The 18247-nt window shown below is 34.8% G+C and overlaps 1 protein-coding gene across 4 annotated transcripts; it reads left to right on the top strand.

The window, feature by feature from the left end:
- Positions 1-866: 866 nt before the first annotated feature.
- On the top strand, positions 867-17958 carry LOC124359792. Of its 4 annotated transcripts, none has more exons than XM_046812825.1 (5): positions 867-1396; positions 11970-12171; positions 12730-12823; positions 16841-17013; positions 17786-17958. In XM_046812825.1, exons 2-5 carry the CDS (start codon positions 11971-11973, stop codon positions 17882-17884), a joined length of 567 nt encoding a protein of 188 aa, XP_046668781.1. In that variant the 5' UTR covers positions 867-1396; position 11970; the 3' UTR covers positions 17885-17958. The 4 variants fall into 4 exon arrangements, with proteins under 4 accessions (XP_046668781.1, XP_046668778.1, XP_046668779.1 ...); XM_046812822.1 differs by lacking the exon at positions 867-1396 and adding an exon at positions 4558-4709; XM_046812823.1 differs by lacking the exon at positions 867-1396 and adding an exon at positions 6694-6991.
- The last annotated feature ends 289 nt before the right edge of the window (positions 17959-18247 follow it).

The raw sequence follows: 18247 nt of genomic DNA, 5'->3' as shown, positions 1-18247 counted from the left end.
TTGATAGTTTGTATTAATTATTCATCACATTCACTCCTCTTTGATAGGAAATAGTCTTCTTAGTATTTTGGAAGATGTCTATTTCTTGGTTCGTCTTTGTGATATCTGTGGTATATAGTGCAGGACTATATCGATTCTTACAGTGTATGTAATATGTTGGCAATGGATATCGTATGAATAAATCCTATTGGCCAAGGGATGACGCTCCCCCCTCCTTGACCTACCCCCACCTCTAAATACCTCAGTCGCTCAGTCATCAACCGTCACCTCGATGCTCCGGTCCAGCGTTACGCCCGCGGCCGTTATTGTATGCCAAAAAGTAGTTTCACTCACCCAGTTCCCGTTGAGTAGTACAAGATAGTACAAAGTGGCGACGAGACAATCGGAGTGTTTAGTGGTCAGTTCGGCAGTTATTGTACAATTGCGATCTGCACCGTGTAAGCGTCGGTCGGGTCAGCGACCGCATGCATCTCGAAGGCGTCAGTAAACAAAGTGAGTGTTTCAGCCTAGGAGGAAGGGAAGTGAATGTACGAATTCGATATTAGTTCGTTATTCAGTAACATTGCACCAAGAAAAATGACGGGAATTATTGGTAGCGTGGGTGAGTTCGACTCCAATGAAGAAACGTGGGACTCGTACATAGAGAGGTTTGAACTATTTTTAAGTTGTAATGATATCGATCATTCTAAGAAAGTGAGTACTTTGCTGACAGTGGTAGGAGTAAAAACGTTCAAGCTATTACGGGATTTGTGTACACCCGATAAGCCTTCTACAAAATCGTACGATGATTTAGTGAAGCTAATTAAGGACCATTTATATCCGACTCCATCTTTTATATGTGAAAGATATAAGTTCAGTTTACGTAACCAACATGACGGTGAAAGTGTAGCTTAGTACATTGCTCAATTAAAAAACTTATCTAAATACTGTGAGTTCGGTGCTAGTCTAAATGACTATTTGAAAGATCGTCTTATTTGTGGAATCCGTTCAGAATCTACTAAACAAAGACTTTTGTCAGAAGCTAATTTGACCTTCGACAAGGCTTTTCAACTGACATCGCAGATTGAGATGGCAGAGAAAAGCGCGGCAACGTTGGTGTCAGGCAGCCATGACACCAGCTCCGTTCGCAGTGTCCATCGGCTAAGCAACGTCTTCGGCTATAAGCGTCACTATAGCGGACGTGAGTCAGCGCCGAGCGGGAGAGACAACGCTTCGCGTCACCACGCCACGCCGAGTACCACACACGCACATCAGTCCAGCAGCACTAGTGTAGTGAAGTGTAACTGTTGTTGCGCCGAAGGTCACTTCAGTAAGCAGTGTAAATATTACGGTTGTGTTTGCCATAAATGCGGCAAAACAAATCATTTAAAGAAGGTATGCCGATCTCAGGCTAGGGGTAAGTCAGGCAACAATTATTCTCATTACAGCAATAAGGGTAATTTCAATAAGGGTAAACATCATTTTGTCGAAAGTGTACTAGGCAATAATGACGATGAAACAGATGTAGTAGAGTGTATTGGTAATTTGTTTGAATTAGCCAAAGTCTCTAGTAGGGTTGATCCCTTGAAAACTAAAGTAACTGTTGAAAATAAAGTAGTATCTTTTGAAATTGACACAGGTGCTTCTGTAAGCGTAGTCAGTGAATCCTTTTATCACGAGAATCTAAAGTTCCTTAACTTGTTACCTACTGATGTAAAGCTTAGTTCTTACACTAATGTACCCATACTTTCATTAGGTAGGTTAGAAGTAAATGTTAAGTATGAAAGTCAAAATAAAGTCCTGAGTTTATTTGTAATTAAAAATGGTGCACATCCATTCATGGGAAGAGATTGGATCAAGGAGTTAGGGGTTGTAATTTCTTTCAAGAATAAAGAAGAGTTATTTATAGCTAAAAATGACGATGATGTAAAATATAATAACTTAGTAAAGAAGTTAGTTTCAGAGTATCCAGAAGTGTTCTCTAAAGAGTTAGGTCAGTGTAATCGTGATCCTATCAGACTGGTGCTGAAGAAAAATAGTAAACCCAAGTATACTAGTCCTAGACCATTGCCTTTCACATTAAAAGCTAAGGTAGAGCAAGAGTTAGAGCGTCTAGTAAACGCTGATGTTTTGATGCCTGTAAGTAGTTCAGAGTATGGATCTCCTATAGTTCCAGTACCAAAGAAAGATGGCAGCATTAGAATTTGTGGCGACTTTCGTTATTTAAATTCTCAGCTAGAGATAGATCTTTATCCAATACCTAGAGTAGAGGATCTTTTCGCAGAAATGTAAAAGGGTGAATTGTTCAGCAAAATCGATTTGAGTCAAGCATATATGCATATATGCTAGATGAGTTTTCACAGAAATTATTTACAATTTCAACTCACAAGGGGTTGTTTGCCTATAAAAGACTTCCTTATGGAATAGCTAGTGCAGTAGGAATTTTTGAAAAAGTAATAGAGCAAACTTTACAAGGCTTACAAGGTGTGAAGTGTTTTTGGACGATATCATCATTTCCGGTCCAAATGATGAGACTCATTTTAGTAGACTAAGAGAAGTTTGTGAACGACTTCGAAGGGTCGGTTTTACAGTAAAACAAGACAAGTCTAAATTCTTTGCTTCTAAAATAGAGTTCCTCGGATTTACAATTGACAAAACCGGACTGCACACCTCGGAAGCCAAAATAAAAGCTATTGTAGAGGCTCCACAACCTAAGAATGTAACAGAAGTAAAATCCTTTGTAGGATTAGTCAACTACTATGGCAAGTTTGTACCAAATATATCAACAGTTCTAAGACCATTGTACAATCTGTTAAGAAAATATGTAGAGTTTTCCTTTGATAAAGAATGTGTAAAATCCTTTAAGCAAATCAAAGAGCTATTGTGTACAGCTCCAGTGTTAGCACACTATGATCCGCAAGCTCCAGTAATACTAACGACCGATGCTAGTGCATACGCTATAGGTGCTGTATTAAGTATTGTAGATAGCAATGGACAGGAAAGACCGGTAAGCTATGCTTCACGTACGTTAAATCAAGCAGAACGTAACTACTCTCAGATTGACAAAGAGGCATTGTCATGCGTCTTTGGTGTCAAACGTTTTCACCAGTATTTGTATGGACGACACTTTACGTTAAGGAGTGATCATAAACCATTAGTCAGTATTTTTGGACCTAAAAAGAGTTTGCCAGTGTTCGCAGCAAGTAGACTTCAACGTTACTCTTTGTACCTCAGTGGTTATAACTTTGACATAAAATATGTTAAATCAGATGACAACAGCGCAGATGCTTTGAGTAGATTACCATTGAAAGTGTCAAAATCAGAAGACAGTTCTGAATTACTATGGTTAGGGACCAATTTAAATTTTGTAAAAGAGAGTTCTTTGCCAGTATCATGTGAACAAGTAAAACTTGAAACCCAGAAAGACCCAATACTAAGAAAAGTGTTAGGCTATGCTATGTATGGATGGCCAAGCCATATTCCTAAAGACAATATAGAATTGTACCCGTTCTTTGTAAGGAGAGAGGAAATAGCTGTTGAGCAGGGTATCTTGATGTGGGGTTACAAAGTAATAATTCCAAATAGTTTACGTAACTATGTTTTAAACGAGCTCCATGCTTCTCATCTCGGTATAACAAAAATGAAAGCAGTAGCTAGAGCTTATCTGTGGTATCCAAATCTGGATAAAGATATTGAAAATCTTGCTAATAGCTGTTCGTCCTGTCTTCTTGAAAGACCGAATCCAAGTAAAAGTGAGTTACACCATTGGCACTATCCTAGTAAACCATTCGAGAGAATACACGCAGACCATTTCTATTATAAGAATAAATTGTATTTAATTGTCATAGATGCGTACACAAAATGGTTGGAAGTTTTTGAGACAAGTTCAACTTCCGCTAGTCAGACTATTAGTCATTTTCGTGAGTTGTTTTCAAGGTTCGGAATACCAGTCACTTTGCATAGTGACAACGGTCCACCGTACAGTTCAATTGAGTTTAACAATTTCCTCAAACACAATGGTATCACACATACAACTAGTGCCCCGTTTTACCCTAGAAGTAACGGCCAAGCAGAAAACTCAGTGGCTTATGCCAAGTCTAAACTGAAATGTGCTTTCAGAGAAAATGTAAATATTCAAGTAGCTTTAAGTAGGATATTATTTGACTATAGAAATTCAATTCATATGACTACAAATGAATCACCAGCAACGTTAATGTTTGGTAGACCACTTAGAACCCGATTAGACATTTTAAGACCTAATTTATCTAAGGTTGTTGAAGAAAAACAAGGTAAACAAAAGTTCTATGCTAGAAGTAGTAAAACACGTATTTTACCAATTAACCAAACTGTGTTAGTAAGAGATTACAGTAGATCTCAAGAGCGATGGGTAGAAGGATGTGTAGTAAAACAACTAGGTGCAACAATGTATTTAGTGAGATTAGCGTCTGGTATTGTTTACAAGCGTCATGCTGATAGCAGTCGACACTGCTCCAGTGACAGATCAAACAGCTGAGGTAATAACAGCTGAGAGCCAGCAGACAGCGCGCTCTGACTGTGCCGACGACAATCCAGTAGGCAGTAACCGCACAGCTGATGCGCCGCGGCATTCTATTTCTGTACGCCCCAGTACAGCTATGTCACCCCACGCTTCTGATACTCACACTACCTAGTACCTACACCAGTCCTATTACTCAACGTTCACCACTTGCTCGTTCCACTCCTGTTCACAGGTATCCTCAACGAGAGCGAAAGCCAATTACAAGGCTAGATTTGAAATAGTAGTTTAACAAGTGTATTACGGATAATGAATTTATAATGTGTTTTATTCCAATATTTTATTATTATAATTATTCCAATAATTATTATTTGTGGAACAAAGGGCTGCAATCCTATTTCGCCATTCAAGTATATAAAAGCCTAATAAGATCAAAATTAGATTATTGTTGTGCATTGTTTGGTCATGCATCAAAAAGTAATTTGGGTAAACTAGATTTAATTCAAAATCAGGCACTCAGACTTGCCTTAGGCTCCTTTTGCTCCACACCAGTTATAGCCCTACAAGCTGAAGCCGCTGTGATGCCATTGGGAATCAGAAGAAGTATTCTTACAGATAACTTAGTATATAAGATACTCTTAGAAAACAGTCATCCAGCATTTAAAAATATGTGTTACTTAAATATGTTAAGTCAAAATAATGATTATTGGCAAAAGAAAAAGTTACCCTTATTTATAGTCATTTAATAATGTAACTGAAATGATGCCTAACATCATGGAAACTGAAGGATTTAAAAATGACTGGGATTTTGAATTACCTTTATTTATGGAAGAAAATAGTATAAAAGGCGATACTAGATTAACAAATTTAGAAGTAAGTAAAAAGAATACGAGTAAAGAAACTCTAAAACAATTGTGGTTAGAAAAAATGTCACTATCATATTTAGGTTATGTTTATGTTTATACTGATGGATCCAAAACTGACGATGGTTGTGGCGCTGCCTTCCTGATTCCTCAGACCAATACCACTGCGTTGTATTCTCTTAGCAAATATATGTCTAGTTATAGTTCCGAATTAATAGCTATATATAAAGCAGTGCAATTTATCAATAAAACCCAATATGATAACGTAGTTATATGTACAGATTCTCAAGCTGCTTTTACAGCAATATCTAATTATAGCAAAGATAAGAGTAAAAACCAATTAATTACAAGCATAGTATATGAGTTGAAAGCCTTGAATAAAAATATAGTATTCGTATGGACTCCAGGACATGTCTCACTGGACTTTAATGAAAGAGTAGACAATTTAGCCAGGGATGCAATAATGACAGGTGTAAAAATTCCAGAAATTAATGTCCCTTTGGAGGACTTTAACGTAGCAAGAAAAAGAAAGGGGATGGAACGCTATCAGGTAATCTTTGAATTAACTCCAAAAGCTCACTGGTATAAAAATATTGTAAAAAAGGTAAGTTATGTTCCTTGGTTTAAAATAGTAAACTATTAAGAAAGGAAATCGTCACAATATCTTGTTTGAGACTGGGCCATGCCAGAGTTAACAGTAAGTTGTTTGCAATAAAAAAATACTTTACTCCATTATGCTTAAACTGTTCTTTAGGTGTAGAAGAAACAATAAACCATGTAGTACTATAATGTCCACATTATGAATATGCCAGAAAAGAATGTTTGAAACTAATATCAGGTAAGTTTAAACATGTAAACTATGACATAAAGGATGTTCTTAAAACCAATGATTTGAATATATATATATATATATATATATATATATATATATATATATATATATATATATATATATATATATATAAGGAACTAGCAACATTTTTTGTTAAAATTAAAAAAGACATTTAAACATAAAAACAATCATCTCTTCCATTCTGTCACATAATTGTTACAATACCTGGGAGTTTTAACAAAATAAAAAAACCGAGGTCCAAATCTTTTCGGATTAGGAAGCTGGCCTGATGGACCCCTGGCCATGAAGATTCCAAAAGAAGCCCTGTCCTTTAAATTCACTCCCTTAATTATCACATTCCTCTTTTAAAACTAACAAATACACAACATTAATGCAATTCCCACTCCATTAACATTGAATACTTAACATATATTATGGAACTACGAGGCTTGATGTTTTTTACGAAGCCTGCTCTTTTGAGCAAACCAGAAGAAAAAAAAATTAGAACTACAAAACAATTATTACAAAGTAGAGAATAAAGAAGATACATGATACAAAACTGAAGCCTGTTAATTGATTGCTGATAATACATCTAATTTATAACCTTCAAATTTGATTTTGTTGTTTTGGCTTATAAGTGATTATTGAGAACGCAATTGTCAGATTTGTAACTACATTTTAGTTGTTTTGTTCTTTAACCGTGCTGTATGAACTAATTTTAAAACAAACTAACCAAAACTTTGTTCAAAGGAAAATTATGGATGCATATCATATTGTCCTAAGGTTATGGTAAATTGGCCTGGCTGTTAGTGTAAAAGAAATGTAAGCACACACATATACATAATAATTATCTATTATTTAATATAGGTGAGTTATTCAATGTATTAAACTGTTAATAATTGATTTAATATCAACCAACCTTATAACTGCGATTTAAGTTTCCATAAAATACCCTATTTTTACTGGTAGACTTCCTGGGGGACTATTGCAACATTAAATTTATCATTCTAATGTTCGACACCTTATTCGGTTGTATTCATAATTAGCTGAAAATGAATGTTATTGAAATAAGGCTGCAGTATAATAAGCGCCCAACACTCCAATGATCTATAATATCAAATTATCGATATTCATGAGTAAAGATTTCGGTATCAATTTACAATATCGTGACCATGGAAAGGTATGTTCATTTTTTTTCCTGAAAACTACAATTTTTCCTGAAAACAATAGTGAAAAAAAATTCGTTGGCAACGAAAATCAAAGGAGTTACGATTTTTTGAAATTATCTTAAAACTCTGGGTACTTTGGGATTATACCGACCACACCCAGACATGAATCGTTATTTGACATTTTGCTTCTACTGATTACTAGACTAGCGTAGAACAATATTTCGTCAATATAAAACAAGAATTGTCTTATCGCAAACCCCTCCCCATCCTCAGACAGAGGTCAAAGTCGAGCGGTCTAGTAGATAACGTGATTGCAGAGTCTCGCTGCCCGTTCAGCTGGTTCGTCGCTTTGTTGTACTTCCGTGTTTTACCTCTACATTTCTCCAAACACAAAAATTCAACAAAAACAAACATTACCAATTAAAAACTAAACTCTTTATTGAAAAAACACTCAAAACTTGTTTTTATTCTTGATCACATTCCGCCACCCAAAATGCGAGTGCCTTCGGCCATCAGCGCGGGCTTCGGCAGCACCAAAGGTGCTGCTGAAGCCCGTGCTGATGTCAAGGAAAGAAAAACATCCCTCGAGATAGTACCTATCAGTAAAATATCAAATTCTAGAGGGGCTAATCAGAAATATAAATTGAATTGTAATAGAAAGGCAATTATGTACAGTGCAAATCATGTGATGCCGCGCGGCCTGCCGTAATCGGGATTCTCGAGAAAGATAAGATAACAGCGACAAAAATACCGATCACAATACCTGGAAATGCTTGTAAGTTTGTAATTTTGCAATTAAAGAGTTGTTTTTTTTCGTTCTATCATGTCTATTTCTATAAATTTATATTTTTGTGTTCTTCATACTGGTGTGGTCGGTATAATCCCAAAGTACCAAACTCTGTTTTTGACAGTACCTCTGGCAACACTATCCATATTTGACAGTTTGGTATTACTCTGCGGCTCTCTCAAATAAAGAAGGGACGCCATTTTGAACTATTTTGTTCCTCTGTGTCTATTCTTAACCTCCTAGTTCAGTAGTGGTAATGGCACACCTTTGTGTTGGATGTTCGTTATCTTACGTGGAAGCAATTCCCCACCTGAACATTAAGGTAAGTGATAAGTTACTGAAATGATAGCGACTAGTACGTTAATCCTGTCAACGATGCCTGCCCGCTGCTTGCTCTTTTAGAAAAAAAATTAACTCGAGCTTGCAAAAGTCGAATCCTAGATCACGTTATGCCCCTGCTCCTTAACGCAATAATGCCCGAAAGGCATCAATATAATACAATAATATTCTTTCCCCCCAGTTTATATGCACCTGTGATAATAATACTAGGCTATAAATGCCCAACCCATGAAAAAAAGTCCATTTTCCATGGTCACTGTATTGTAAATAAATACAAAGATTTCAATTTTTAAACCAGGTCAACATGTTACTGTCGGTGGTTGACCCAGGTCAACATGTTACTGTTCGTTGTTGACCCAGGTCAACAAAATAGTCTAACTCACTAGCCTAGTACCTTTGAGACTTAAGTGCATGACAATAGGTCACCCCATAGAAGAAGAAGTGAAATATAATCTTTACAAGGACTCACCTGATCTTAGCTTGAATGTTGTTACTATCTCGAGAAATGTTTTCTTTATTTCACCATAAGTATGGGGACCGAAGCCCGTACTAATGGTCAGGGGCATTTCTGATCGGTATTTTCCCGACCTTAAAACACGTTCTAGATCATACAACATGATCTGATGTCAGAGATGTTAAATCATATTTTTTCAGTGAGTGTATGAGTATGTCGTGTAATTATAAAAATGAGTCAAGATATTTTTATTTGATCGGATGTTACCAGTTAGTTAGTACTTGAGTTACAAAATTAGTAAGTTATAGTTACATTAGTTTTGCTTATTTGCTAAAACTTATGTTTATTTTTTACACTATTCAGTTTATTTGTTTGTAGAAAATTTGGTTAAATTTCCATTATTTTTGAAATTTTTTCACGCTAGTAACAAGATTCACGTTATTAACGTATTGCAATTGCCCTCCTGAACGAAACAATATAAGTATATTAAATAATAACATTTAAATGCTAACTAATTGTATTTTCTGCCATATAAAAAGACTCTTCGATAACAAAATTATTTTGTTGCTTCTAAGAGAAAACCAATTGGTGTGATCACATTTTGTTAATTGAGCTGATAGTGCCTAAATACTTTTATGTTCTTAGCTTCAATTTGGGATGTTATTTACAAGGCAATTTGAATGCTTTGTTTTATGCCCCACTAGAGTACTTATGCTGTTTACAAAGACAGTGAAGAGCTCAGGCAATTTATTCTTCTAATTTTATAAATACTGCTTAGGGATTTAGATGTGCAAAAGGTGTCTTAGATTTGGAAAAGGCAGCCCTTTCAGTAGCTTTCTTTACAGGAAACACTAAATTATTGTTATTGATTTCTTGTTACATTTTAGCAATAACAATGGCAATAAAATTATGTGCTTCACTAAGTATTGTTTTTTCCCTCTTGCAACTACTCGTATTGTCCATCGTTTATAAACTCAAATCGACAATATATAATGACTGTTACAATTTTGTTTTGAAAAGTTAATAGTTCATATTATTTTATGATAGTTTATAAAAGATTAATAAATAACTTAGGAGTTTATACCACATAAGTACACACACACACACACACAGGAATCCATACAAGTGAAGAAGAACATACACCCATGCAATTTTGATAACTTACAATAAACATCTATAAATCAATAGATTTTAAAATTAAGAAAAACTAGCAACCTATTTTAGAGTTAAAATTAATATAAAACAAATTATTATACATATAAGATAGAAATACATAAACTACTGTAAAATTGAATCATCAGATAAAAAAAAAATAATTTCTTTAGACCAAATACTACAGAATACATTAAATCTTAATATCAAGGAGATTGTTATGCAAAGTAAGTTTACAACACCTGGAGTTATAAAGTGAATTTAGATCAGCTGGTGACTTTACAATAATGGAATTTTATTCTTTTGAATGAGACTGAGAAGAAGCATTTCTCATCAAAAGTTAATAAACATTTGAGTTATTTGTATTTTTTTATTATTTGTATTAAATTGGTGAATCTCGATTTTTGAATCCAAGAACAGAAAAGACATTTACTAGATGATGAACACTTGAATATTGGATGACAACCAGAACTCTCAGATCTGCAAAGATTACTACTACCAGTATTAAATCTACACTAAGCCGACAAGGATGATTGGAAGATGAATAAGTGTCAATTGAACATACAAAGTAAAACTGGATTTGAACTCAAGTAAGATCTACCCAATTTATGATTCCAAATTCTTCAAAATTTAAACCTATTGTATAAATTCAAATTTAACATGTACCTCAATTTTTCCTATTTTGGATATAATTTTATTTATGTGCCCATGGCAGTATAATCCACGAAACCCTGTATGTGACAAATAAACTCAATAGCAATTATTGTAAATCAAATGTTTATTTATTTATATCAATAGCTAGTTAAGCAAGGGCAAAGTACGGGTTAAATAAATAAATAAAGCAAAAAGAAAAATTTAACATGACGTAAGCAAAATTATTTCAACGAACGAACTTCTTATGAAATTAAAATTCAAAACTCATGACTAATGATTTTAGAAAGATCACTAATGAAAGTGCGAGGAGGGAGAGAAGGAGAAGGATTGAGAGGGGGAAGAAGACAGCTGGACCCTGGAGGCCTCACATTGAAAACTTGTTAGTTTACACTATGAAATGTGAGGGTTACCAAACTTACTGACTTAGGTGGTCACACTTCCAAACTAAATTTCCCCTAGTAATGTATTTTTGTGATTTATGAGATAACACTAATTTGTGGATACTTCAATATGACTAAAAGTTGACTAACAAATTACCACTTTGAGATTGATGATATGTGGATGTAATCAATTGCTAGTCAGTGTACTTTTTCAAACGCACACTGTAATCTATCACGAAACCAAAAGGAAGTAATTTATAGCATTTTGTAGTATTAATTAAATACAAATTTAATTAATATATGTGTATGAGTAATTTCTAGGCTAGATTAAAAATGTTGACAAGTGGTTTCAAAGTATTAAACATGAAGATTATTTGGTTGATTAATTAATATGAATACTGTATAGTGATTACAGGGTAGAAAGGAGATGGTACATATCTTATAATAGTATCAGAAGAAAATTCAGTTTTCAAAAATTTTGCATGGGTTAAAGTGCAATAAATTTGTTTGAGTATGTAGTAATAACATAATAAATTAATAAAACATTGCTTAAGTTGGTACTACTTCTGGTTCCCTCAAGTTACGTAGGTACCATAAATAAAATCTTGATTTTTTTTGCAATTAAGTAAATGATAGATAGGTCAGCTAGTAAAATAAATATAACGTAGTATAAACAAGTTTATTAATGTATAATTTTGAAAGATTTCAGTCTGAGTGTCTGTTATAGTTCAAAGATAGTTTCTGCTAATAGGATCTTGATAGTCATCCATTCCCATTGACTAATGGAGGGCCACAACTATTGCGATATAGTAAATGATAGTGATCTTCAGTTTTATTCTAACACAATTTGTATGTTTTCTTTCAGAATGTTCCCATTTTACTACACAGGAAAACACACTGACTTTACGAGGAAAGAAGCTATTTTAACATTATTTTGTGCTCTATTTTGTCTTCTAAATCACATTCACATAAGTCCTGTCCATTTCACAGTCCAGTGCTCCTCAGTGTTTGACACAGACCATAAAAGCCTCTTTGAGTTTGTGAACCATGCTGCCACAGTAGAAAGAGTGAGTACTCATGCCTTAGTAGTACATTTTCTGCTAAATTTAGCAGGTACTTTTCCTCTTAATTTACATTAAAGATGTTTTGTTAAGGTGAGAGACCAGTCTTCTTTTAACTTCGTTCTGTCAGTAACTGCATACACTAGAATGTAAATATGTTATCAAACAATGAAGATGCAGATAGTAAAGTACTGCACAGATGATGACAAATTACCATGGCCAAGACAGGTTTTTGAACAAATAAACATGTAGTTTATATTCAAAGTGTTATGCCTAAAATTTTGTCATTCTAGTTCTCTAATCATGGATAAAGTCATCCAATAGTCAATAAATGGAAGATTTTAATTAAAAACAACTTTTTAATAGATAAAAATACATTATTACAATATACAGCTTTTCATGCATGTTTATTCTACAGTATTTAAACAAATAGCCTAATATTGTATTGAGAGTAATTTGAATGTGATGTTTATGTTGAGTGAGAATTTTAATTATGCCAATTATATCAGTGAAACTACTACAAGACACCTTATTGTGATTATTATACTAAAATTATTTTTTTAGTGGTTCCAGTGGGTGACACATTACCATACCATTGATAGACGACCTCCAGGAGTGGGGAAACAGTATCGAGCATATTTTTACATACCTTATCTTGGTAAGACTTAAATGGATGCCTTCCAATCAACTTACCCTTAACCCTACAACTGGATTTCTGCTAAGTAATGCTGATTTCAGATTTATTATATTGCATAAGTGTACACCTTCATACCCCTGAAATCAGTCACTATTTTAGTGGTGTATTTCATTTGGCTATATGTTAACAACGTAATGAAAATGGAATATTGTTAAACACAGACGCTACGAGTTAGCGTCTGTGTTTAACAGTTAGTTATATATTAGCTATCCAACTTCATTCGAAATTCCAGTTTAAAGGAATAATTACGTAAATTGTTTCTTCATTATTAGTGACTTCAACTTGTTTATTAGCACATCGTTTTTTATAACCAGTAAGTTCTGACAAATCCAGTCTAGTGTGGTGTCATGTTGGTTTTTGTTAGCAATAAAATCGGTTTTATGTCTTTGTTATGATTACTTATATTGTAAAAACTAAACAATAAAAAAAAAACAGAACTCGGAATTTAAAACACTTGTTACATATGATAACAGTTGTAGTCTTTTTTGTAGTCTACTATTTGAGATCATGAAATAATATTAACCTTTCCAGCGTTATTGACGCGGATCCGCGGAGGGCCACTACAAGCTCAAAACGTTATTGCCGTGGATCCGCGTTTTTGCATTCTTTATTTTCTTACTGCTATGTTAGTTGAATATTTTGCTGCTAGATGGTTCTAGTAGTCATGCGACATACAGAGGGTTGCCCCGCCTCGAATTCTATTACAATGGGAGTGGCAGAGGCTTCTAATTGGCCAAACACTGTCTAGTGGGCGTGGCCCGCGGCATCCACAAAGTCATTGACGGGAGCTCCCGTCAAGGCATCTAGCCAGTTAGTTAGCGAGAAGCGTCCGGTACTCGCACATGTACAGGATTTCGGTTATCGCTAATTTTCTGTTGTTTTCTTAATCTTTTTAAAGTAAATTATTAGTATTATATACAGCAGTGTCCAGTGTTTATTTAGTGTTTTTTACCATTATTCGTGTACAATGGTGAATCCAGACGATTCAGAATTTGAAGATTTTGTTACCAGTATTATGGACAAGACATTGGTAAGTGAATACGGAGACCGGATGGAAAGTGACAATGGAGACATTTTGCTTAATAATATAACTGATAGTGAACAAAGTGATGATGATGAACATCCATCAAGTGGTATGGAGGAGGCGGAGGATCTTGCTCTTAGTCCTATTCAGCTGCCCGAGCAAGAGTTGGCGCCTGAGCCAACCACATCTGCAATGCTCACACTCACTCCAACCACCCCCAGACCCACCCCCTTGCCGCCTTCACCGTCTACACTCACACACCCGGGACCCGCACTTTCGACACACACTCCACCCACACCTGTACCGATCACGCTGCCTAGATATGTACTAGCTAGACCTGCGCCTACCACATCCACACCATGTAAACGGCGTAGACATACCCAACCTATACAACCAAGACCTGGGCCTGCACCTAAACGCGCACGTCAATATAAGAAAAAAGGGAAGAAGAAACCAGAAGATGATGGCTACAAGGATGTCACTCACAACAACCCAGGTCCAAAGACATCTATACCGATTTTCAACTTGAATAAAGGTATAAATTTACCCGAATCTTTCAACTCTGATACATCTCCAATTGATTATTTTTCTTTGTTTGTTAAAGAAGAGATCAGGCAGTACATTTGCGACGAAACAAACCATTTTGCTACCAAGCGAATAAATGGACCTTTGTCTCGATGGAAACATTGGACCCCAATTACCGACACTGAACTAAAAGCATTTTTAGGTACAATCTTGAACATGGGCATTATTTCCCTTCCAAACATTGATTCCTATTTCTCCAAAAGCTGGGAGGCAAGGATTCCGTTCTTCGGTGATGTCTTTTCGCAACGTGAGTTTTTGAATATATTTTGGATGGTTCACTTCAACCACAGTCAAGAGCGAAATAGACCCAAAAGTTACCTTATACAACCAATAGTAAGTCATATGAAAGATGTCTGCAAGTTGTTTTACACGCCTGGGGATTTCGTCGCCGTGGATGAATCTACAATATCCTTCAAAGGTAAAATCAGTTTCAGGGTCTATAATGCCCAAAAACCTGTTAAGTTTGGCATCAAATTGTTTGTTTTGTCAGATTCAAATAATGGGTACATATATGATTTCATTCCATACTTTGGAAAAGAAGACTTGATTGCCAACAGTCCACTGCTCAAAACCACACAAATAGTAAAACTCCTAACTCAATCTGTTATTATGAAGGATCCAGCACAACCAATTACAGGCCTTCATGTATATACAGATCGTTATTACACCAGTCCTGAGATAGCAAAGGAGCTGTTAGCTATGAAGTGCTACACAACTGGAACGGTTATGACAAATCGTCTAGGACTACCAAACAACATGAAAGAAAAAGGAAAGCACCTAGAAAAAGGACAAATTTTATCGGAAAGGAAAGACAATTTACTTATCTTATCTTGGCGAGACAAAAAAAGTAGTGAACATGTTGAGCACTAAAGGAAAAGGAAGCGCAAATGAAATGACTGATGTGCCAAGCCAGTGGCCTAACAAACCCCCGACAAAGAAACCAGATGTAGTGTTAGACTACATAAAACATATGGGAGGGGTCGATCGAAGAGACCATTTTATTTCCTCGTACCAATTCATGAGGCGTACTAGGAAATGGTACAGAAAAGTATTCTTCTGGCTATTGGAGGTATCAGTTGTGAATTCGTATATAATGTACACAAAAGTTCAAAAAAAAGAAGACTTGAAGCCGATGTCACATGTGGAGTTTAGACGCAGCCTTGTGCGTGACCTTGTATCCGAGCAAATGGCTCACAGACCAAATAAAAGGCGGTCCGGGCGCCCTGCAAAAAGACCTGAAGAGGAACGGCTAACCGGGAGGCATTTTCTCAGACAAAGGGACAAGAAATGGAACAGGTGTGTTTGTTGTTTATAAGAAGAAGGGTCTTCGTCGAGAAACAACCTACGTCTGCAAGACCTGTCCTAATGAACCTGCTCACCACCCAGATGAGTGTTTTGAACATTATCATACTAAACAAAACTTTTATTAAAAATAAACACTCTTTGTCTAATTTGTATTTTTCTAATTTTATTAGTTTGTAATATAGGCTAGTATATGTTTATCTGTAAAACTGTGTTTCATTCCCCTACATCTTGAATACATGATAAAAAATTAGTGACAAATATACTGCTATTCTACGATATTCTCAAAAGTTAAAAATTAGCCTAGCAAAGCCAAAAAGGGCTAACAAAAATTTTATTTGCCGTTAAATAACTCTATTTTGACATACAAAAACAAAACAAAATTTAACTTTACACATTGGAAATAAAAAAAAAATGTAACGTAATCAAAGATCAGGTCCAATTTTTCATGACGCTTAAAGGGTTAACCTTTTAATGTATGATAAGTGCAATGTTATAACTTTTGTAATAATAGACAACATTTAGTATACTAGGGCTATCTTAAATTTTGAATAATGTTACATTATCATTCTTTGACATATGCAATCTCACCACTTGAAAAGTATATTTCGTCTGGGAAAATCTTTTTATAACATGCAAGGTTTAATTACACCATAATTATTTAAAGATTATCCTGAAAAAAGATGTACAATATATAGGTTTATTAGTACATTGTAATAATATTTTTTAAGTATGTATGCAATATTTTACACCCAAATATGGCTTGCCCTTGAAGTTTGAACTGCCAGTTGGAAGTGCACATTGCATTTTAATTGCAACATTCAGTTGATGTACAATAAATATTTTATTGGTAATTTCAACAATACAAAATGTTTAGCTTAGATACTTCTAGAGTTACTGGTTTTACATCCGTCCTCATTGCCACATGCCTGCATAATTTAATTTCTCCAACATTTCATGTCTAGCTGTGTTGAATGAAATAAAGAATAGAAACATTGGTTAACATTATCACCGGAATTTATATATTAAATTCATTGAATCGTTAGTTTGTTATCAGTTTTTTGCAGGTTACGAAAAAATGGATTTCAAGGTGGTTAAGTTCTCAGCAGACTCTCATCTTATATTACAATCAACTCATGTTCTACAGCCTGAAGTGGAAGTGACAGTATTAGCACTGGGCGCGGACAAGGCCTTGTTAACAATGAACATTACGTTCAAACAGGGCTCACTTCTCTACCAGGCAAGTCTTACAAGAAAACTGTATGTTTCTATTAAATGTAGAAAGATATTCTCATATCTAGTTTTTATTTGACTTCTTTAGTTCAGAGTTTTGTCAATTTTGCGAAACATGGTATATTTATGTTTATTAAGATATGTTTACCCAGTATTGAAATTTGATACATAGCTCAGGACTGGAATACAGTGCTACAATATTTCAGTTACTACTTAACATAGTAAACACTCATAAGAGACCCAAGTGAACTTAATTGTGTCAACTTGTGTTGAGATTTACAATGAAATGTATTGTAACTGTGCCCTTGAAACGTGTAATATATTTCAAATTAGCTACTGACTGTTAAATTTAATGGGCTAAACATTTATCAAAATTCCTCCCAACAGCTGGTCACTAAAGCGAAAGCAAATCTGTCTTTGTGTGAGTCTATTTGTATTTGTAAAAAAAACTTTTGAATACATTTACTTAGTGGGTTTAAATTGTTTTGAAACCATATCTATATTGATACATGAATATGAATGGTGGAATTGTTTGAATGGTGAACATCAATCTATTGGCAGTTACTCTTCAAGCCAGGATGTGTCCGCTATGGGGCAAACATCAATCCTCTCTTGCTGACCTGAACACTGGGGCGTTTGACCTTTTGTTATTTTATCCTGAGCACTATCACTGATTGAATTATTTGCAAGATAGTATTCTTCCCTTTAGCTTTATAAAAATAAAGTGTATGATATACTAAGCATAACTTATTAGAGTTCATAAATTATTTTTATTTCAGTTGACTATCGGAACATACCTGAGGTATATGGCAAAAAAGCATATGGAAGATGCATTAATGATATTGAGTTCTATTAAGCAAAATTTAAAGTTTACATAAGACTGACTTGAATCTTAAATCTCAAAATCTGTGATCTTTTTTAAGTGAATTAAACTATTTCATACGGGACTCGATCTGGTTGTATTTTTAATATCCTTTTCCCCTTTGTATTTTTCAGTTTCCAGTTAATTCATAGAAAAAGTTAATTAACTGGGGATACCACTTTCCTCAATGCCCACATCATCAAGTCAAATATTTAACCCTCTCCAGGTAATACACTTAAGAGGTGTGCGGTTCAATACCACTGCTAATAAATCTGTTCAAATTGACTTGATCTACTTTACCGAATTGAGGTAATAAGTTCTGGCCTCTAATAGTAATATCTTACAGACTGATTACTGTGGATATTCTGTTATTAGAATT

Source organism: Homalodisca vitripennis, chromosome 4, assembly GCF_021130785.1.
Source record: "Homalodisca vitripennis isolate AUS2020 chromosome 4, UT_GWSS_2.1, whole genome shotgun sequence".
In the NCBI taxonomy this organism is placed as follows: domain Eukaryota; kingdom Metazoa; phylum Arthropoda; class Insecta; order Hemiptera; family Cicadellidae; genus Homalodisca; species Homalodisca vitripennis.
Note: the sequence above shows the minus strand (reverse complement) of the source record. Positions and strands in the feature narration are given on the sequence as shown.

What these genes read in the sequence shown, in the direction of transcription:
- LOC124359792 (XM_046812822.1), top strand. Translation starts at nt 4,573, where the DNA reads ATGCGCCGCGGCATTCTATTTCTGTACGCCCCAGTACAGCTATGTCAC. An exon ending in ATGCTGCCACAGTAGAAAGA is followed by an intron (nt 12,172 to 12,729) that starts GTGAGTACTCAT and finishes TTATTTTTTTAG; the next exon opens with TGGTTCCAGTGGGTGACACA. An exon ending in AGGGCTCACTTCTCTACCAG is followed by an intron (nt 17,014 to 17,785) that starts GCAAGTCTTACA and finishes TTTTTATTTCAG; the next exon opens with TTGACTATCGGAACATACCT.